Source organism: Hyla sarda, chromosome 1, assembly GCF_029499605.1.
Source record: "Hyla sarda isolate aHylSar1 chromosome 1, aHylSar1.hap1, whole genome shotgun sequence".
NCBI lineage: Eukaryota > Metazoa > Chordata > Amphibia > Anura > Hylidae > Hyla > Hyla sarda.
This window is the reverse complement of record NC_079189.1, coordinates 467690358-467707765: the sequence shown is the minus strand read 5'-3', so window position 1 is coordinate 467707765 and position 17408 is coordinate 467690358. Positions and strand designations below refer to the sequence as shown.

The 17408-nt window shown below is 44.5% G+C and overlaps 1 protein-coding gene across 1 annotated transcript in view; it reads right to left on the bottom strand.

The window, feature by feature from the left end:
* Positions 1-205: 205 nt before the first annotated feature.
* Positions 206-17408, bottom strand: part of ERP29 (endoplasmic reticulum protein 29) — a 33604-nt gene continuing 16401 nt past the window's right edge. The window contains exon 3 of the mRNA XM_056552353.1: positions 206-1682. Coding sequence (XP_056408328.1) covers positions 1180-1682 — 503 coding nt within the window. The 3' untranslated portion in view covers positions 206-1179. The remainder of the gene's footprint in view (positions 1683-17408) is intronic.

Below are 17408 nucleotides of genomic sequence, written 5' to 3'. Positions count from 1 at the left end.
TATGTAACTAGAGATGAGCGAACTTACAGTAAATTCGATTCGTCACAGACTTCTCGGCTCGGCAGTTGATGACTTTTCCTGCGTAAATTAGTTCAGCCTTCAGGTGCTCCGGTGGGCTGGAAAGGTGGATACAGTCCTAGGAGAGAGTCTCCTAGGACTGTATCCACCTTTTCCAGCCCAACGGAGCACCGGAAAGCTGAACTAATTTATGCAGGAAAAGCAATCAACTGCCGAGCCGAGAAATTCGTGACGAATCGAATTTACTGTAAGTTCGCTCATCTCTATATGTAACAAACCATAAACTATAGAAGACACACGTCAATTTAATAAGAAGCTACAGGTGTTATTGAGTGCTTGGGAACCACCTTACATTTCTGGGATCTCTGCATTGCAGCAAACTTGACTCGATTATTTTCTAGAAGTTAGGTATGCTATGTAAAATAGTTTGGGAAACACTTACTCCTGCCAAAGTGTACAGCTATCCAGTGAAAAATAATTCAAGGTTCTTAAAGGGGTACTCAGCCCTTAGACATCTTATCCCCTATCCTTAGGAGAAGGGATAAGATGTCTGATCGCGGGGGTTCATTTAGAACGCTGGGTGCGGGTGGCGTGACATCACGGTCACGCCCCTCATGACATCACGCCACGCCCCCTCAATGCAAGTCTATGGGAGGGGGCATGGCGAGCCATGCCCCCTCCCATAGACTTGCATCGAGGGGGCATGTGTCGAACAAAATGTTCTGAACGCTGGGGCTGCGGAGTACCCCTTTAAATGGAGATAAGGGGATAATGCTCTCCCACCTATTGAATGGATTCATGGATAACCTTCTATTATGGCACCATGATTACCTTTTTCCAGCTATTATAAGCTGAGTATCTCTTGAATTTTGCGGACTCTTCTGGAGCATCTATTGCATGGAATTTGAATGGGAAAATACAAAAGTAAAAAACATTTTTTAAATCTTTTCCCTTTAAAGAAATATAATACTGTATTGCTGAACGTATAGGAAAATAGAATAGACACATTTTCTGGTGCCCAATGAAAACACGGGTCTATCGGTAAGACTTTCTATGGTTAGATAGATGTCCATGAATTATGATGGGTCATGTCAGTGTTTCCTGTACAGTTAATGTGAACTCTGGAGAAATACTGTTGGAATAAATATATTACGTTGACATTTAAAGCTCCTCTCTGTCTTGATGTTTGCTCTTGAAGCTGCTGAGTATATTGAGCCTCTTCTGTAGATCCTCTTTCTTTGATTCGCTCATTTTGTTCTTTTCAATTAGTTTTGTTATACGTTCAAACTCACTGACAGCAAAGCTCTCCCCTTGGTCGAGGACTTTGCTCATGATCTTTATATACTGTTCTGCAGACAGTTTCTCCAGCTCTCCAACACTAGCCAGCATGTTCTGAGCTTCCTTCAGGTACATTCTCCTCTCGTCTATAGTAGTCAACTTCATGAACTCTAAGGCGAGCATGTCATAGTCCTCCAGGCACCCAGGCATGCCCAAATATACTCCATGAGTCTTCAACCAATGCTGGATAGCACTGGTCTTAACCACTCCAGTGTAAGCAATTGGGTTTTCAATGTCTCCATTTACAAACAGATAAAAATAAGGGAAATTTTCCTTATCCAGCTTATACCTCTCACCCAACTCCATGTTAAGTTTATCTCCATAATCTGTAAAAGAATAAAGGAACAATACAAAATAAGCACTGAAATACATGTTAAAAATAGCCAGTGGCCATAAAGCAGATCTGTCACAACAGTATGCTTCCCTACTTAAAGAAGAACTACGGGATTGAAAAATGTATCCCCTATCTTAAGAGAGCTGGGGCCCCCGTACGGGAGATCGCAGGGGGGCCCCAGCGGTCGAACCACCCCGCGATCTCCCGTACGGGGGCCCCAGCTCTCTGGTTAGAGAGGGCGTGTTGACCACCGCGCGGCAGCGGCCGACATGCCCCCTCTATACACTGCTATGGGAGAGCCGGAAATTGCCGAAGGCAGCGCTTCGGCTCTCCCATAGCAGTAAATGGAGGGCGCGTGTCAGCCGCGGCCCCATAAGGGAGATCGGGGGGCCCCCAGCGGTCGGACCCCCCGCGATCTGAAACTTATCCCCTATCCTTATGATAGGGGATAAAATGTTAAATCCCGTAGTTCTCCTTTAAGAGCAGTATGTTATCATGACTGTGGCAATCAGGGGGTTTCCAAAAGATTTAGACAGCATATTTTAAAATTAAAATTAGTTAAAATTAGACAGCATATTTTGGCAGCAGATCCACTTTAATACACTGGGGTTTTTCTTTGTTTTGTTTTTTTATTGTTTTTTAAAAGCAAATTCGTCCTGTAACTCTCTCATTATTATTTCTAACAGTAATTAACCCCTTAAGGACCAAGCCCATTTTGGCCTTAAAGGGGTACTCCGCCCCTAGACATCTTATCCCCTATGCAAAGCATAGGGGATAAGATGTCAGAACGCCGCAGTCCCGCTGCTGGGGATCCCCGGGATCCCCGCTGCGGCACCGTGCTATCATTACAGCACAGAGCGAGTTTGCTCTGTGCGTAATGACGGGCGATACAGGGGACGGAGCAGCGTGATGTCATGGCTCCGCCCCACGTGACATCACAGCCCGTCCCCTTAATGCAAGTCTATGGCAGGGGGCGTGACGTCCGCCACGCCCCCTCCTATAGACTTGTATTGAAAGGGGCGGGCCATGACGTCACGAGGGGCGGAGCAGTGACGTAACAATGCTCCGGCCCCTGTATTGCCCGTCATTACGTACAGAGCGAACTCACTCTGTGCTGTAATGATAGCGCAGTGCCGCAGCGGGGATCTCGGGGCTCCCCAGCAGCGGGACCGCGGTGATCTGACATCTTATCCCCTATCCTTTGGATAGGGGATAAGATGTCAAGGGGCGGAGTACCCTTTTAAAGACCAGAGCGTTTTTTGCACATCTGACCACTGTCACTTTAAACATTAATAATGCTTTTAGTTATCATTCTGATTCCGAGATTGTTTTTTCATGACATATTCTACTTTAACATAGTAGTAAATTTTTGCGGTAACTTGCATCCTTTCTTGGTGAAAAATCCCAAAATTTGATGAAAAATTTGAAAATTTTGCATTTTTCTAACTTTGAAGCTCTCTGCTTGTAAGGAAAATGTATATTACAAATAATAAAAACTATTTATTCACAAATACAATATGTCTACTTTATGTTTGCATCATAAAATTTATGAGTTTTTACTTTTGGAAGACACCAGAGGGCTTCAAAGTTCAGCAGCAATTTTCCAATTTTTCACAAAATTTTCAAACTCGACATTTTTCAGGGACCAGTTCTGTTTTGAAGTGGATTTGAAGGGTCTTCATATTAGAAATACCCCATAAATGACCCCATTATAAAAACTAAACCCCCAAAGTATTCAAAATGACATTCAGTCAGTGTTTTAACCCTTTAGGTGTTTCACAGGAATAGCAGCAAAGTAAAGAAGAAAATTCAAAATCTTCATTTTTTACACTTACATCTTCTTGTAAACCCAATTTTTGAATTTTTGCAAGTGGTAAAAGGAGAAAATTTTTACTTGTATTTGTAGCCCAATTTCTTTCGAGTAAGCACATACCTCATATGTCTATGTAAAGTGTTCGGCGGGCGCAGTAGAGGGCTCAGAAGCGAAGGAGCGACAAGGGGATTTTGGAGAGAACATTTTTCTGAAATGGTTTTTGGGGGGCATGTCACCTTTAGGAAGCCCCTAGGGTGTCAAAACAGCAAAAAAAAAAAACACATGGCATACCATTTTGCAAACTAGACCCCTCGGGGAATGTAACATGGGATAAAGTGAGCCTTAGTACCCCACAGATGTTTCATGACTTTTGCAAATGTAAAAAAAAAAAAAAACAATTGGACCTAAAATGCTTGTTTTTCCAAAAATTTTAATTTTTTAAAATGGTAACAGCAGAAAATACCCCCCAAAATTTGAAGCCCAATTTCTCCCGATTCAGAAAACCACCCATATGGGGGTGAAAATTGCTCTGCTGGCGCACTACAGGTCTCAGAAGAGGAGTAGTCACATTTGGCTTTTTGGAAGCAAATTTTGCTCTGGGGGCATGCCGCATTTAGGAGGCCCCTATGGTGCTAGAACAGCAAAAAAAAAAAAAAAAACACATGGCATACCATTTTGGAAACTAGACCCCTCGGGGAACGTATATGACGTATATCTTATATGAAGGATAGCCTTATACCTATCCCATGCATGCTTAAACTCCTTCACTGTATTTGCAGCGACCACTTCTGCAGGAAGGCTATTCCATGCATCCACTACTCTCAGTAAAGTAATACTTCCTCATATTACTTTTAAACCTTTGCCCCTTTAATTTAAAACTATGTCCTCTTGTGGTAGTTTTTCTTCTTTTAAATATGCTCTCCTCCTTTGCAGTGTTAATTCCCTTTATGTATTTAAAAGTCTCTATCATATCTCCTCTGTCTCTTCTTTCTTCCAAGCTATACATGTTAAGGTCCTTTAACCTTTCCTGGTAAGTTTTATCCTGCAATCCATGTACTAGTTTAGTAGCTCTTCTCTGAGCTCTCTCTAGAGTATCTATATCAGTGGTTCTTAACCTTGTTGGAGGTACTGAACCCCACCAGTTTCATATGCGCATTCACCGAACCCCTCTTAATTGGAAAAATAAAATATGATTTTTTCAAATTCAAAACATAGGAGGTATATATTTAAGTATATATTTATACATAGGTGCACAAAATGAACAAACCCATTAAGAACAAAGAACAAAACCATGAAAACATGATTTTCACATAAAAACTAAAACATAATGAATATTTACTGCAAATCAGTGTGACTTCTGCTGTTGTCTTTCAGAGACCAGTTCAGAAATGCGCGGCTTTACCTTGGCAAGTGCTACTCTCATGTCCATTTCGCAACAATGGCAGTGTTCCACCACATTAGGCAGGCAGTGTTCCCCCCACATTAGGCAGGCAGTGTTCCCCCACATTAGACAGACAGAGTTCCCCCACAATAGGCAAGCAGTGTTCCCCCACATTAGACAGACAGTGCTCCCCCACATTAGGCAGACAGTGTTCCCCCACATTAGGCAGGCAGTGTTCCCCCACATTAGGAAGATAGTCTTCCACCCCACATTAGGCAGGTAGCGTTCTCCCCACATTAGGCAGGCAGTGTTCCCCCCACATTTGGCAGGCAGTGTTCCCCCACATTAGGCAGGCAGTGTTCACCCACATTAGGCAGGCAGTGTTCCCCCACATTAGGCAGACAGAGTTCCCCCACATTAGGCAGGCAGTGTTCCCCCACTTTAGGCATGCAGTGTTCCCCCACATTATGTAGGCCAGTGGTCTTCAACCTGCGGACCTCCAGATGTTGCAAAACTACAACTCCCAGCATGCCCGGACAGCCAACGGCCACAGGTTGCCCGAACAGCCAACGGTCCACAGGTTGCCCGGACAGCCAACGGTCCACAGGTTGCCCGAACAGCCAACGGTCCACAGGTTGCCCGGACAGCCAACGGTCCACAGGTTGAAGACCACTGATGTAGGCAGTGCTCCCCCACAGACATACAGCCTCCAGCCATATACAGTGTATGGCTGGAGGCTGTATGCCTGCCTGTGTACTGGCCACTTCAGTGCTCCGACCACGGCTCCGGCTATAGCAGTAGGTCCCGGGACCGGTGGTCTGAGCACCGAAGATGACGTGCCGCTGGTCACTTACCAAGCTGGCCAGTGCGTGGCTTCCTCCTTCTCTATCCTCCGGTCCTTGGCACCTTCGTTTCCATGGGCGCACGCAAGGGACGTCAGTGACGTCCCAGTGTCCGCTATTTCCCGGTGGCCCTGCGTTTTTAAACTTAACGCGGGGCCGCAGGGAGTTAATAGTGATGGGGGAAATTGCCCCGTCTCTACAGGACAGGCAAACACCGGCTCTGCTTGGGGCCCCAAGCAATTGCTTGGTTTGCCTGTCCTGTTGCGACCTCCCCCGCCGAACCCCCAGGACTGACTCACCGAACCCAGGTTAAGAACCACTGATCTATATCCTTTTGGAGATAAGGCCTCCAGTACTGTGCTACTGTGCACAATACTCCAAGTGAGGTCTCACCAGTGTTCTCTACAGCGCCATGAGCACTTCTCTTTTTCTACTGCTTATACCTCTCCCTATACATCCAAGCATTTTACTAGCATTTCCTGCTGCTCTATTACATTGTCTGCCTACCTTTAAGTCTTCTGAAATAATTACTCCTAAATTTTTCCTCAGATACTCAGGTCAAGATTGTGTAAAATACTATATATTCTTCCCGAGGGTTTTTACGTCCCAGGTGCATTATCTTGCATTTGTCCACATTAAATTTCAGTTGCCAGAGTTCTGACCATTCTTCTAGTTTTCCTAAATCCTTTTTCATTTGGTGGATCCCTCCAGGAACATCAACCCTGTTACATATCTTTGTGTCATCAGCAAAAAGACATACCTTACCATTGAGACAGAGACCTTAGGGTAAGGTGCCGGAGTAAGGCCCTCATTTTTAGGAAGATAACTCTGGCTAGGCATAGGGCACTGTGGAATAGGGAGAACCATGGACAAAATAAAGGTTATGTGTCGTATAACTACGATAATAGTGAAAATAATTAAAATGGCCTCATATTCCCCTCGTGGTCAGTAGACATTGGAGACATTTGAACTGATCTTGCACTCTCTCATCCTTGATCATGATCATAAACACATTGTGGGTTATTACTGTTCAGGGTTATTGTTTCTATTACTTTAACAGACAGAATAGTGTAGTCCGTCTTCTACGCAGCACAAAAAGACAGAGGTACCCCATTACAATAGAAACCAGATCACAACAGTTTCTCTCGTATACAATATGGATCCTTTAAAAATATAAGCTTTGACGCTAATGTGATCAGAGGTACTTTGTAGGACAATTATGTCAAAATAAATTACAGCTGTAAAAAAGTCATAAAAATGTAAGAAGTGAGTAATGAGGTTGAACATGAGGATTCTAACTATGTCAGACCGGTTTTGCAGGCAGCTTGCGTGACTAGAATGACATAAATTATGTAATATCTTAGAGACAGATGATGTTTTCTAAGAAATTTGTCTATTTGCTATATTAGTGGACGGTGGGGTTCTGAAACCCCGGGTGCAGGCTGACGTCTGAATCTTCATAGGAAATGCTTCCTCGCTTGTGCAAAGCCTTCTATGCTGCAGAATGGTGCTCCACTCTGTAGCTACTATCCTCTACTCTGCAGGCACAGCTGGCCATAGTAGACATGAGGTGAAATCTCTCTTCTCACAAGAGAGATTTCACAGCAGAGCAGAGGCGTGAAGATGCTGAGTTGAGCTCCATTCTGCAGCATAGGAGAAGACGGCACAGGGAAAGACGGCACAGGGAAGGAAGAGTTTCTTATGAAGATTTAGGCCAGATGTTACCGTGCACCCAGGGCTTGGGAATTGCCCCCCTGTGCACCAAGATGCCTCAATAACCTATTAAGAAAACTGGAAATATCTCTGAAACGGAGGCACAGATCTAAGAATGGTAAGTATCGTAGTCATCAGAGTCACCTGCACTACAAGCCTAAACCAGAAGATTAATGCAGGTGATTCTGATGACAGATTCCCTTTAACGACCACGGACGTAAATGTACGTCCTGGTTTGGCGGTACTTCGCGCACCAGGATGTACATTTACGTCCTGTGTATGACCGCAAGCATCGGAGCGTCATACTCGGCAGGTTCCCGCCGGTAATGGCCGACATCCGCGATCGCGCGGATGTCCGCCATTAACCCCTCAGATGCCGTGATCAATACAGATCTGCGGCAGTGCGGTACTTTGAATGGATGATGGGATCGCCCGCAGCGCTGCCGCGGCGATCCGATCATCCAGCATGGCGGCCGGTGGTCCCCTCACCTGGCTCCGGCCATCTCCCGGGGTCTTCTGCTCTGGTCTGAGATCAAGCAGACCAGAGCAGAATAAAATAATACTGATCGGTGCTATGTCCTATGCATAGCACTGAACAGTATTAGCAATCAAATGATTGCTATAGATAGTCCTCTATGGGGACATAAAAAGTATTTAAAAAAAAGTTGAAAAATGTAAAAATAAAAAGTAAAAGGGAAAAATCCCCTCCCCCAATAAATATTAAAATTGTCAGTTTTTCCCATTTTACCCCCAAAAAGCGTAAACATTTTTTAAACATATTTGGTATCACCGCGTGCGTAAATGTCCGAACTATCAAAATATCATGTTAATGATCTTGTACGGTGAATGGCGTAAACGTAAAAAATAAAAAAAGTCAAAAAATGCTGCTTTTTTGTCACATTTTTTTTTGTTTGAACATGTTGTCTGCACTCTTCCCCACCCCCTCAGCCCAACCCTATATAAGTAGTAGTTAGCTACACATGGGTCATTTCTTTCCTAGCAGCCTCCCAGTCTGACTGGGAGAGCATGGTAAGTGAGCCATTGCACCTTGTTCACACTGGTGTGGTGCTGTGCGGTGTCCGTTGCTGCCGTGGCGCCGTGTCTGCCGGGGGGGGGGGGGGTGCGGCCCATAGACTGGTTTGAGTGGCATTGGGGCCGCTCTGCCGGTGGGTCGTTCCCCCCTGTGGGCATTGGTGTCGCGGCGGTGGTGGTCGCCGCTCGGTGCTGCGCCATTTTATGCTAGGGACGTTAGGGACCCACTCTAAATAGGTGGCCTTGACGTGGCGAGTGGGCTTGTACTTTTTGATCAAAAATGTATACTAACAACCTGTTAGTTTTTGATATTATGCTGAGAAGCAATCAGATCATTATACAAGATTGTAGATGTGCACCATGTCTGTTTTTCTACCCGAATTCACACTGTTATTTTAAAAAATGTATTAAAAATTATCTAAAAGTTTTATATATGCAAATGGGGTATCGATAAAAAGTACCGCCCTATATACGGGAAAATGAAAAAGTTATAGGTGGTCAAAATAGGGCTGTACTGATTTTGTACAAAAAGTTTTAGAATTTTTTTAAGCGGTACAAAAATATTAAAGTATGTAGCCATGGGTATCATTTTAATCGTATTGACCCACAGAATAAAGAACACATGTCATTTTTACCTTAAAGTGTACAGTGTGGAAACAAAACCCTCCAAAATGTGCAAAATTGTGGTTTTCATTAATATTTCCTCCCTACAAAAATTTTTTGGGGGGTTCGTTGTACATTTTATGGTAAAATGAGAGGTTTCATTACAAAGTACAATTGATCACGCAAAAAACAAGCCCTTATATGGGTCTGTAGATGGAAATATAAAAGAGTTATGGATTTTAGAAGGCGAGGAGGAAAAAAGGAAAAAGCTAAAATAAAATTGGCCTGGTCCTTAACCTCTTCAGGACATAGGGCGTATGGATACGCCCTGCATCCCGAGTCCTTAAGGACCGAGGGCGTATCCATACGCCCGTGGGAATTCCGGCCCCCACCGCTAGCCGGTTGGGGACCGGAGCCGGATGCCTGCTGAAATCGTTCAGCAGGCATCCCGGCATATCGCCCAGGGGGGTCATTATGCCCCCCCATGTCAGCGATCGCCGCAGATCGCTGGACAATTCAGTCCAGCGATCTGCGGCGATTCCGGGTCAATCGGGTCTCCAGTGACCCGATGACCCGGAATTACTGGCTGTTCGGGGCCGTCTCTGACGGCCCCGAACAGCCAGAGCCTGCAGGGGTGAGGTGGCACTGGTGCCACCTCACGATCGCCCTGATTCGTCGGCCGGATTACCGGCCGACCAATCAGGGCGCCTGCTGCGGGTGTCACTCCCGCACCCGCTCCGCCCCTCTTCCGGAGGACGTGAGCGGGTGCGGGACGTGCACCCCGGGTGCTGGGGACCCCGATCCCCGGCGCCCCTGTTGGGATCGGGGCCCCAGGAGCAGCTGCGGCGGCGGGACTGACCTGCAGCGTCTAGATCGTTGGAGGTGAGTGACAGCCTCCTGCTGTTGCTTAGCAACAGCTCCCAGCATGCAAAAAGGGCATGCTGGGAGCTGTAGTTATGCAACAGCAGGAGGCAGACCACCACAACTCCCAGCATTCCCTTATGGGCATGCTGGGACTTATGGTTTTGCAACAGCTGGAGGCACATTCTTTCTATGGAAAAGTGTACCTTCAGCTGTTGTATAACTACAACTCCCAGCTTGCACAAACAGCTAAAGTGCATGCTGGGAGTTGTAGTGGTGCATCTGCTGGTTGCATAACTACAACTCCCAGCATGCCCATTGGCTGTCGGTGACTGCTGAGAGTTGTAGTTTTGCAACAGCTGAAGGCACAATGGTTGTGAAACTCAGTTTTTTTTTACCTAACTCAGTGTTTCACGACCGGTGTGCCTCCAGCTGTTGCAAACTACAACTCTCAGCAGTCACCGTACATCATGCACCGTACATGCTGGGAGTTGTAGTTTTGCAACAGCTGGAGGCACACGTTGTGAAACACTGAGATAGGTCACAAACTCAGTGATACATAACCAGTATGCCTACAGTTGTTGCAAAACTGCAACTCTCAGCAGTCACCGACAGCCAACGGGCATGCTGGGAGTTGTAGTTATGCAACAGCTGGATGTCCCCCCCAATGTGAACGTACAGGGTACACTCACATGGGCGGAGGATTACAGTAAGTATCAGGCTGCAAATTTGAGCTGCCGCAAACTTTCTGCTGCAGCTCAAATTGCCAGCGAGAAACTACTGTGAACCCCCACCCGTGTGACTGTACCCTAAAAACACTACACTACCACAAAAAATAAAATAAAAAGTAAAAAACACTACGTATACACATACCCCTACACAGCCCCCCTCCCCAATAAAAATGAAAAACGTCTGGTACGCCACTGTTTCCAGAACAGAGCCTCCAGCTGTTGCAAAACAACTCCCAGTATTGTCGGACAGCCGTTGACTGTCCAGGCATGCTGGGAGTTTTGCAACAGCTGGAGGCACCCTGTTTGGGAATCACTGGTGTAGAATACCCCTATGTCCACCCCTATGCAATCCCTAATTTAGGCCTCAAATGCGCATGGCGCTCTCACTTTGGAGCCCTGTCGTATTTCAAGGCAACAGTTTAGGGTCACATATGGGGTATCGCCCTACTCGGGAGAAATTGTGTTACAAATTTTGGGGGGTATTTTCTGCTTTTACCCTTTTTAAAAATGTAACATTTTTGGGAAAACAAGCATTTTAGGTAAAAAAAAAATTTTTTTTTTACATATGCAAAAGTCGTGAAACACCTGTGGGGTATAAAGGTTCACTTAACCCCTTGTTACGTTCCCCGAGGGGTCTAGTTTTCAAAATGGTATGCCATGTGTTTTTTTTTTGCTGTCCTGGCACCATAGGGGCTTCCTAAATGCGGCATGCCCCCAGAGAAAAATTTGCGTTCAAAAAGCCAAATGTGACTCCTTCTCTTCCGAGACCTGTAGTGCGCCAGCAGAGCACTTTTCACCCCCATATGGGGTGTTTTCTGAATCGGGAGAAATTGGGCTTCAAATTTTTAGGGGTATTTTCTGCTATTACCCTTTTTAAAAATAAAATTTTTGGGGGAAAACAAGCATTTTAGGTAAAATTTTTTTTTTTTTTTTACATTTGCAAAAGTCGTGAAACACCTGTGGGGTATAAAGGCTCACTTTATCCCATGTTACATTCCCCGAGGGGTCTAGTTTCCAAAATGGTATGCCATGTGTTTTTTTTTTGCTGTTGTGGCACCATAAGGGCTTCCTAAAGGTAACATGCCCCCCAAAAACCATTTCAGAAAAACGTACTCTCCAAAATCCCCTTGTCGCTCCTTCCCTTCTGAGCCCTCTACTGCGCCCGCCGAACACTTTACATAGACATATGAGGTATGTCCTTACTCGAGAGAAATTGGGCTACAAATACAAGTAAAAATTTTGTCCTTTTACCCCTTGTAAAAATTCAAAAATTGGGTCTACAAGAACATGTGAGTGTAAAAAATGAAGATTGTGAATTTTCTCCTTCACTTTGCTGCTATTCGTGTGAAACACCTAAAGGGTTAAAACGCTGACTGAATGTCATTTTGAATACTTTGGGGGGTGTAGTTTTTATAATGGGGTAATTTATGGGGTATTTCTAATATGAAGACCCTTCAAATCCACTTCAAACCTGAACTGGTCCCTGAAAAATTTGTGAAAAATCGGAAAATTGCTGCTGACCGTTGAAGCCCTCTGGGGTCTTCCAAAAGTAAAAACACGTCAATTTTATGATGCAAACATAAAGTAGACATATTGTATATGTGAACCAAAAAAAAATGTATTCGTAATATCCATTTTCCTTACAAGCAGAGAGCTTCAAAGTTAGAAAAATGCAAAATTTTCACATTTTTCATCAAATTTACGGATTTTTCACCAAGAAAGGATGCAAGTATCGACAAAAATTTACCACTATGTTAAAGTAGAATATGTCACGAAAAAACAATCTCGGAATCAGAATGATAACTAAAAGCATTCCAGAGTTATTAATGTTTAAAGTGACAGTGGTCAGATGTGCAAAAAACGCTCCGGTCCTTAAGGCCAAATTGGGCTCCGTCCTGAAGGGGTTAAAGGGGTATTCCAGGCAAAACCTATATATATATATATATATATATATATATATATATATATATATCTCAACTGGCTCCGGAAAGTTAAACAGATTTGTAAATTACTTCTATTAAAAAATCTTAATCCTTCCAATAGTTCTTAGCTTCTGAAGTTTTCTGTCTAACTGCTCAATGATGATGTCACGCCCCGGGAGCTGTGCATGATGGGAGAATATCCCCATAGGAACTGCACAGCTCCTGGGACATGAGTCATCAGAGAGCAGTTAGACAGAAAACAACAACTCAACTTCAGAAGCTAATAACTATTGGAAGGATTAAGATTTTTTTAATAGAAGTAATTTACAAATCCGTTTAACTTTCCGGAGCCAGTTGATATAAAAAAAAGTTTTGGCCTGGAATACCCCTTTAAGGTTAAAATGGGCTTGGTCCTTAAGGGGATAAGTCTCTATTTACACATACAGTATCCTGCGCAGATTTGATGCACAGAATTTGAAGTTGTGTTCAGTCATTTAGTTTACATTAAAATATGCAGTAGAAAATCCTGAGCATCAAATCTGCGCAGAATGCTGTACGTGTGAATAGACCCTGGGAGGTATTTCATTCTGAAGAAATTATTGGAGGTGTCCGACTACTGGAACCCCAAACTTATTGCGAGAACAGGGGAAATGCTGGTCCCAGTATAAAAGAAGTACACTGCATGGGTGCAGCCAGCATTTTACTTTAATTCTCAGTAGGGGCCGCCAAACATTGCCAAATAAATGATGGCAGTGTCCTGATGAGCAACGGAAAAAGTAACAGCAAACAATGGAGAGCTGGTAAGCTTTAAAGGGGTACTCTGCTGCTCAGCGTTTTGAACAAACTGTTCTGAACACTGGAGCCGGGAGCTCGTGATGTCATAGCCCTGCCTCCTCATAATGTCACACCCCGCCCCCTCAATGCCAGTCTATGGGAGGGGGCTTGACGCCCCCTCCCATAGACTTGCATTGAGGGGGCGGGGCATGATGTCATCAGGGGGCGGGCCTATGATGTCACAAGCTCCCAGCTCCGGCTCCGGCGTTCGAAACAGTTTGTTCCGAACGCTAAGCAGCGGAGTACCCCTTTAAAGGTTCAGCAGATTTGACTTTTTAAGTATACAGAAGTAGACAGACATTTGGCAGAGACTCTGTCTACAGTTGGCACACCATTATCATGCCCCTGTCCGTGATCTACCGTCAGAAAACAACACACGGACAATGCTACTAAACCATTTGTAAAACTAGATTTATGAGGGGAAATATCAATGTAATTTGTGCACATCACAAGCTAGGTTTTGAGTATACACTTTAAAAGGCACACATGGCCTCTCCTGACCTTATAAGTAAGAACTTATTCCTCATGAAATGACAATGGATTATCTTTTCGAAGAACTCTGTGCTGTCCCACTGCTCTGCTATTCCTCCTGGAAATGTATGAATTGGCAACTGGGTGTTACCATTCCCCTTGTTGATGGAGTAATCCAGCTTTAAATAAACATTTCCCCTATGTACAGGATAGGGACTAGGTTTCTGATCTCGGGCCGTGAAAGACCCCTCAGCCAAATGAAGCGGGTGATTGACTGAAGGACCCGTCACTGGAGAGAACAGTTTGTCTCAAAAGGTGGGGGCTGGATCAGTCAGCTTGAAGAGTCGGGTACCGTCATGAAGATCTCTCCCTCCCCCGGAAATCAGACACTTATTTCTTATCCTGTGAATAGGGGATTTTTTTTTTCAAGCTGGATTTAAAGGGGCATGTCAGTGTACAAGTAAATGGTGCATTCACACGTGCGTACTTTTACTGCAGACCTGCTGCAGATTTTGCTATCCATTGACTTCAATGGGTAGCAAAATCTGCTACAGCAAATCTGCAGCAGAAAATATGCATGTACCCTTAAAAGGAATCTGTCAGTTCTTGCCAAAAGCTGCAGACCCCATTGGATAGCGGTGAGGGTATAAAAGCAAACTATACCTGGAACTGATGGTGGTTGGCAAAATCACCATCTTAATTCCAAGTGTCAAGGACGTGGGGACAACCCTGGCATGCTTCCTTACTCATCTTCCCCTCATCTTATGTAAAGAACCCTGTATGTCAGTCAAGGATGGGATTGGAGATGAGGGGAGTAAGGAGGTGTGACAGCCTGTGTCTCTTGAGCAGCTTGTCGATTATTTCTATATTTCATAGAGGAATAACAGAAAAATGTCAAAAAAGCAAAGGTCTATGAAAACATAGTCAAAAAGATAGCCAGGTCCTCTATAACCTTAGTTAGTTACATTAGGTAGAACACAGCTCATGCAAGCTGCTTTCTGTATAAATTTTGCATCCAACCAAAGATTCTTGTCCATGCTATGACATGTTACACAACAGCTGGAGAAGAGCACAGCCTGTGACATTATTCATGAGCCGCATTGTCCCGGCCTCATGCTCTGTGCACTTGGGCAGCCATCTTTTCTGCAACATGCAGTAGTCGGAAGTCATCAATTATGCAATATAAAAAATACAAAACATTAAACATAAACAACACCAACCCCAAGAGCAACAGGTGGGGAGCAGACACAGGAATATGCACAATCTATCTATCTATGTCCACATCAATATAGGCATTACAAGATGTCTTGCATATTACTCACTGCATAAAATACCTCTCTGGGACATGCGGCAGACTCCTGGGATGCACCCCACCACCGTCTCCTGATGAAGATTCCAAACATGTGATGAGGTGGTGGTGGTGGGGTGCATCCAAGGAGTCATCTGTTATCATGGAATGCCTATAATCCTGTGGACATAGATACAGTGTGGATATTCCTGTGTATGCTCCCCACCTGTTGCTCTTGGGAATGGTGGTGTTTTATGGGTTGGGTCATTTAATAGGAGGGCTGCTCTGTTGTATGTTTTCTATTTTCTATATTGCATACTTAAGTATTGGATTAATATTGGTAGTCAGTCTTTTGTAGGTTATTCATATGGTGTTTTGTGGATTGACATTTATTGCATTAAATGCTGGATTATAGGTTTTTGACCTTTCTAATATACTTCATAAAAATAGAAATTATGGCTTATAAAAGACCACTAGGGGTCCCCATACAACCCAGAACATAATCCTGTCTGGCTGCAACATCATCATTGTCCCAGCTGGACCACAGGCTGGGAAAAAGTCCAGTAATTGAGGGCGGGAGTAGCACTCCTTTGTGCTCACTCCTGTTCTCTCTATAAGACTCCTGTCTGAAAACAAAAAGCAGGGGGTTACAGAGCAGCCTGCAGTGACTGGATGAAGAGACCCAGCAAAGCAGACTCAGGGAGGAAGTGAATGCTTGGTGAGTGAGGGCAGGCGCTTGTCTCAGAAACACCTCTTTCTGAGCAGTGGAAGTCAGAATGAGTGAGCAGCAGAGCCAAATACAGAAGCTAGACACATAAAAAGGACATGTAAACCATTTACATGATCTAGTGAGTAACATATATATATATTCTGTGATATGACAGGTATGCTTCCAGGAAATTCGCTGGTGTATATCTATGACGGATACCACTTACTGATATCTGGCATACATAGACAGCCATGTTAAAAACGTAAATATTGCGGTACATATTTTTTTGTTGTATACTGCTCTATGTGCTATTCCATACAGCGAATCAATGTAAACCTCGATGTGAACCATCTGAATGGAGACTAAAATGACAGACTTTGGCTTCCACTGGGTAATATGAATCTATGAATGTGTTAATCGTAAATGAAAGGAGATATCCAAGCGCATGTGGCCAATGGAAACTAAAATTTTCATAGTAAAGATAAAAGTATTTATTTTCTTAGCACTAGGATAAATAAAGGTAAGTAAAGGATTCATGAAAATGATCACTTATATCTGAATCAAATAATCTTTTACACTATGGAAAGTTCTGTATAGGGAGTAACATCAGTGTAAGTTAAAACAAAAATAGAGAAACATAGCTGCACATTCACCATTTGTATTTTGATCTACTTGCTTCTCAGCATAATTTCAAAAACTAACAGGTTGTCAGCATACATTTTGATCAAAAAAGTACAGGCCTACTCGCCACGTCAAGGCCACCAAGCCAAAGTGGGTCCCTAACCTAACACTGGTGTAACGCCGGGCGGCGACCACTGCCTCCGAGACACCAAGCCCACAGGGGGAATGACCCAGTGGCCAGGCAGCCCCACTGCTGCCCGACCAAGCTCCTGGCTCTGGGCCGCACCACCCCACAGACAAAGCATCACAGAAACAAGGGCTGCCAAAGAGCACACAATGGCCGCCACAGAGCGCCACACCAGTGTGAACACCTACCATATGCTCCCTGCTGAGAAGCAAGTAGATCAAAATACAAATGGTGGATGTGCGGCTATGTTTCTCTATTTGTGTTGTACATTGTAGTCTCTTCCATGGACAGCACTCCACTCCACCCATTAGGCCCAGGCGTTTCTAATTAGTAGGAGACTGTATATGGGTTTCCTACTAGCATTCTCCCAGCCCTCTGGGAGGGAGCACATGGTAGGTGTTCACACTGGTGTGGTGCTCTGTGGCGGCCATTGTTTCTGTGATGCTTTGTCTGTGGGGTGGTATGACTCGGAGCCAAAGGCTTGGTCGGGCAGCAGTGGGGCTGCCTGGCCACTGGGTCTTTTCCTCTGTGGGCTTGGTGTCGCGGACGCAGTGGTCGCCGCCCGGCACTACGGCAGTGTTAGGTTAAGGACCCACTCTGACTAGGTGGCCTTGATGTGGCGAGTGGGCTTGTACTTTTTTTGATCAAAATGTATACTAACAGCCTGTTAGTTTTTGAAATTATGCTGAGAAGCAAGTAGATCAAAGTAC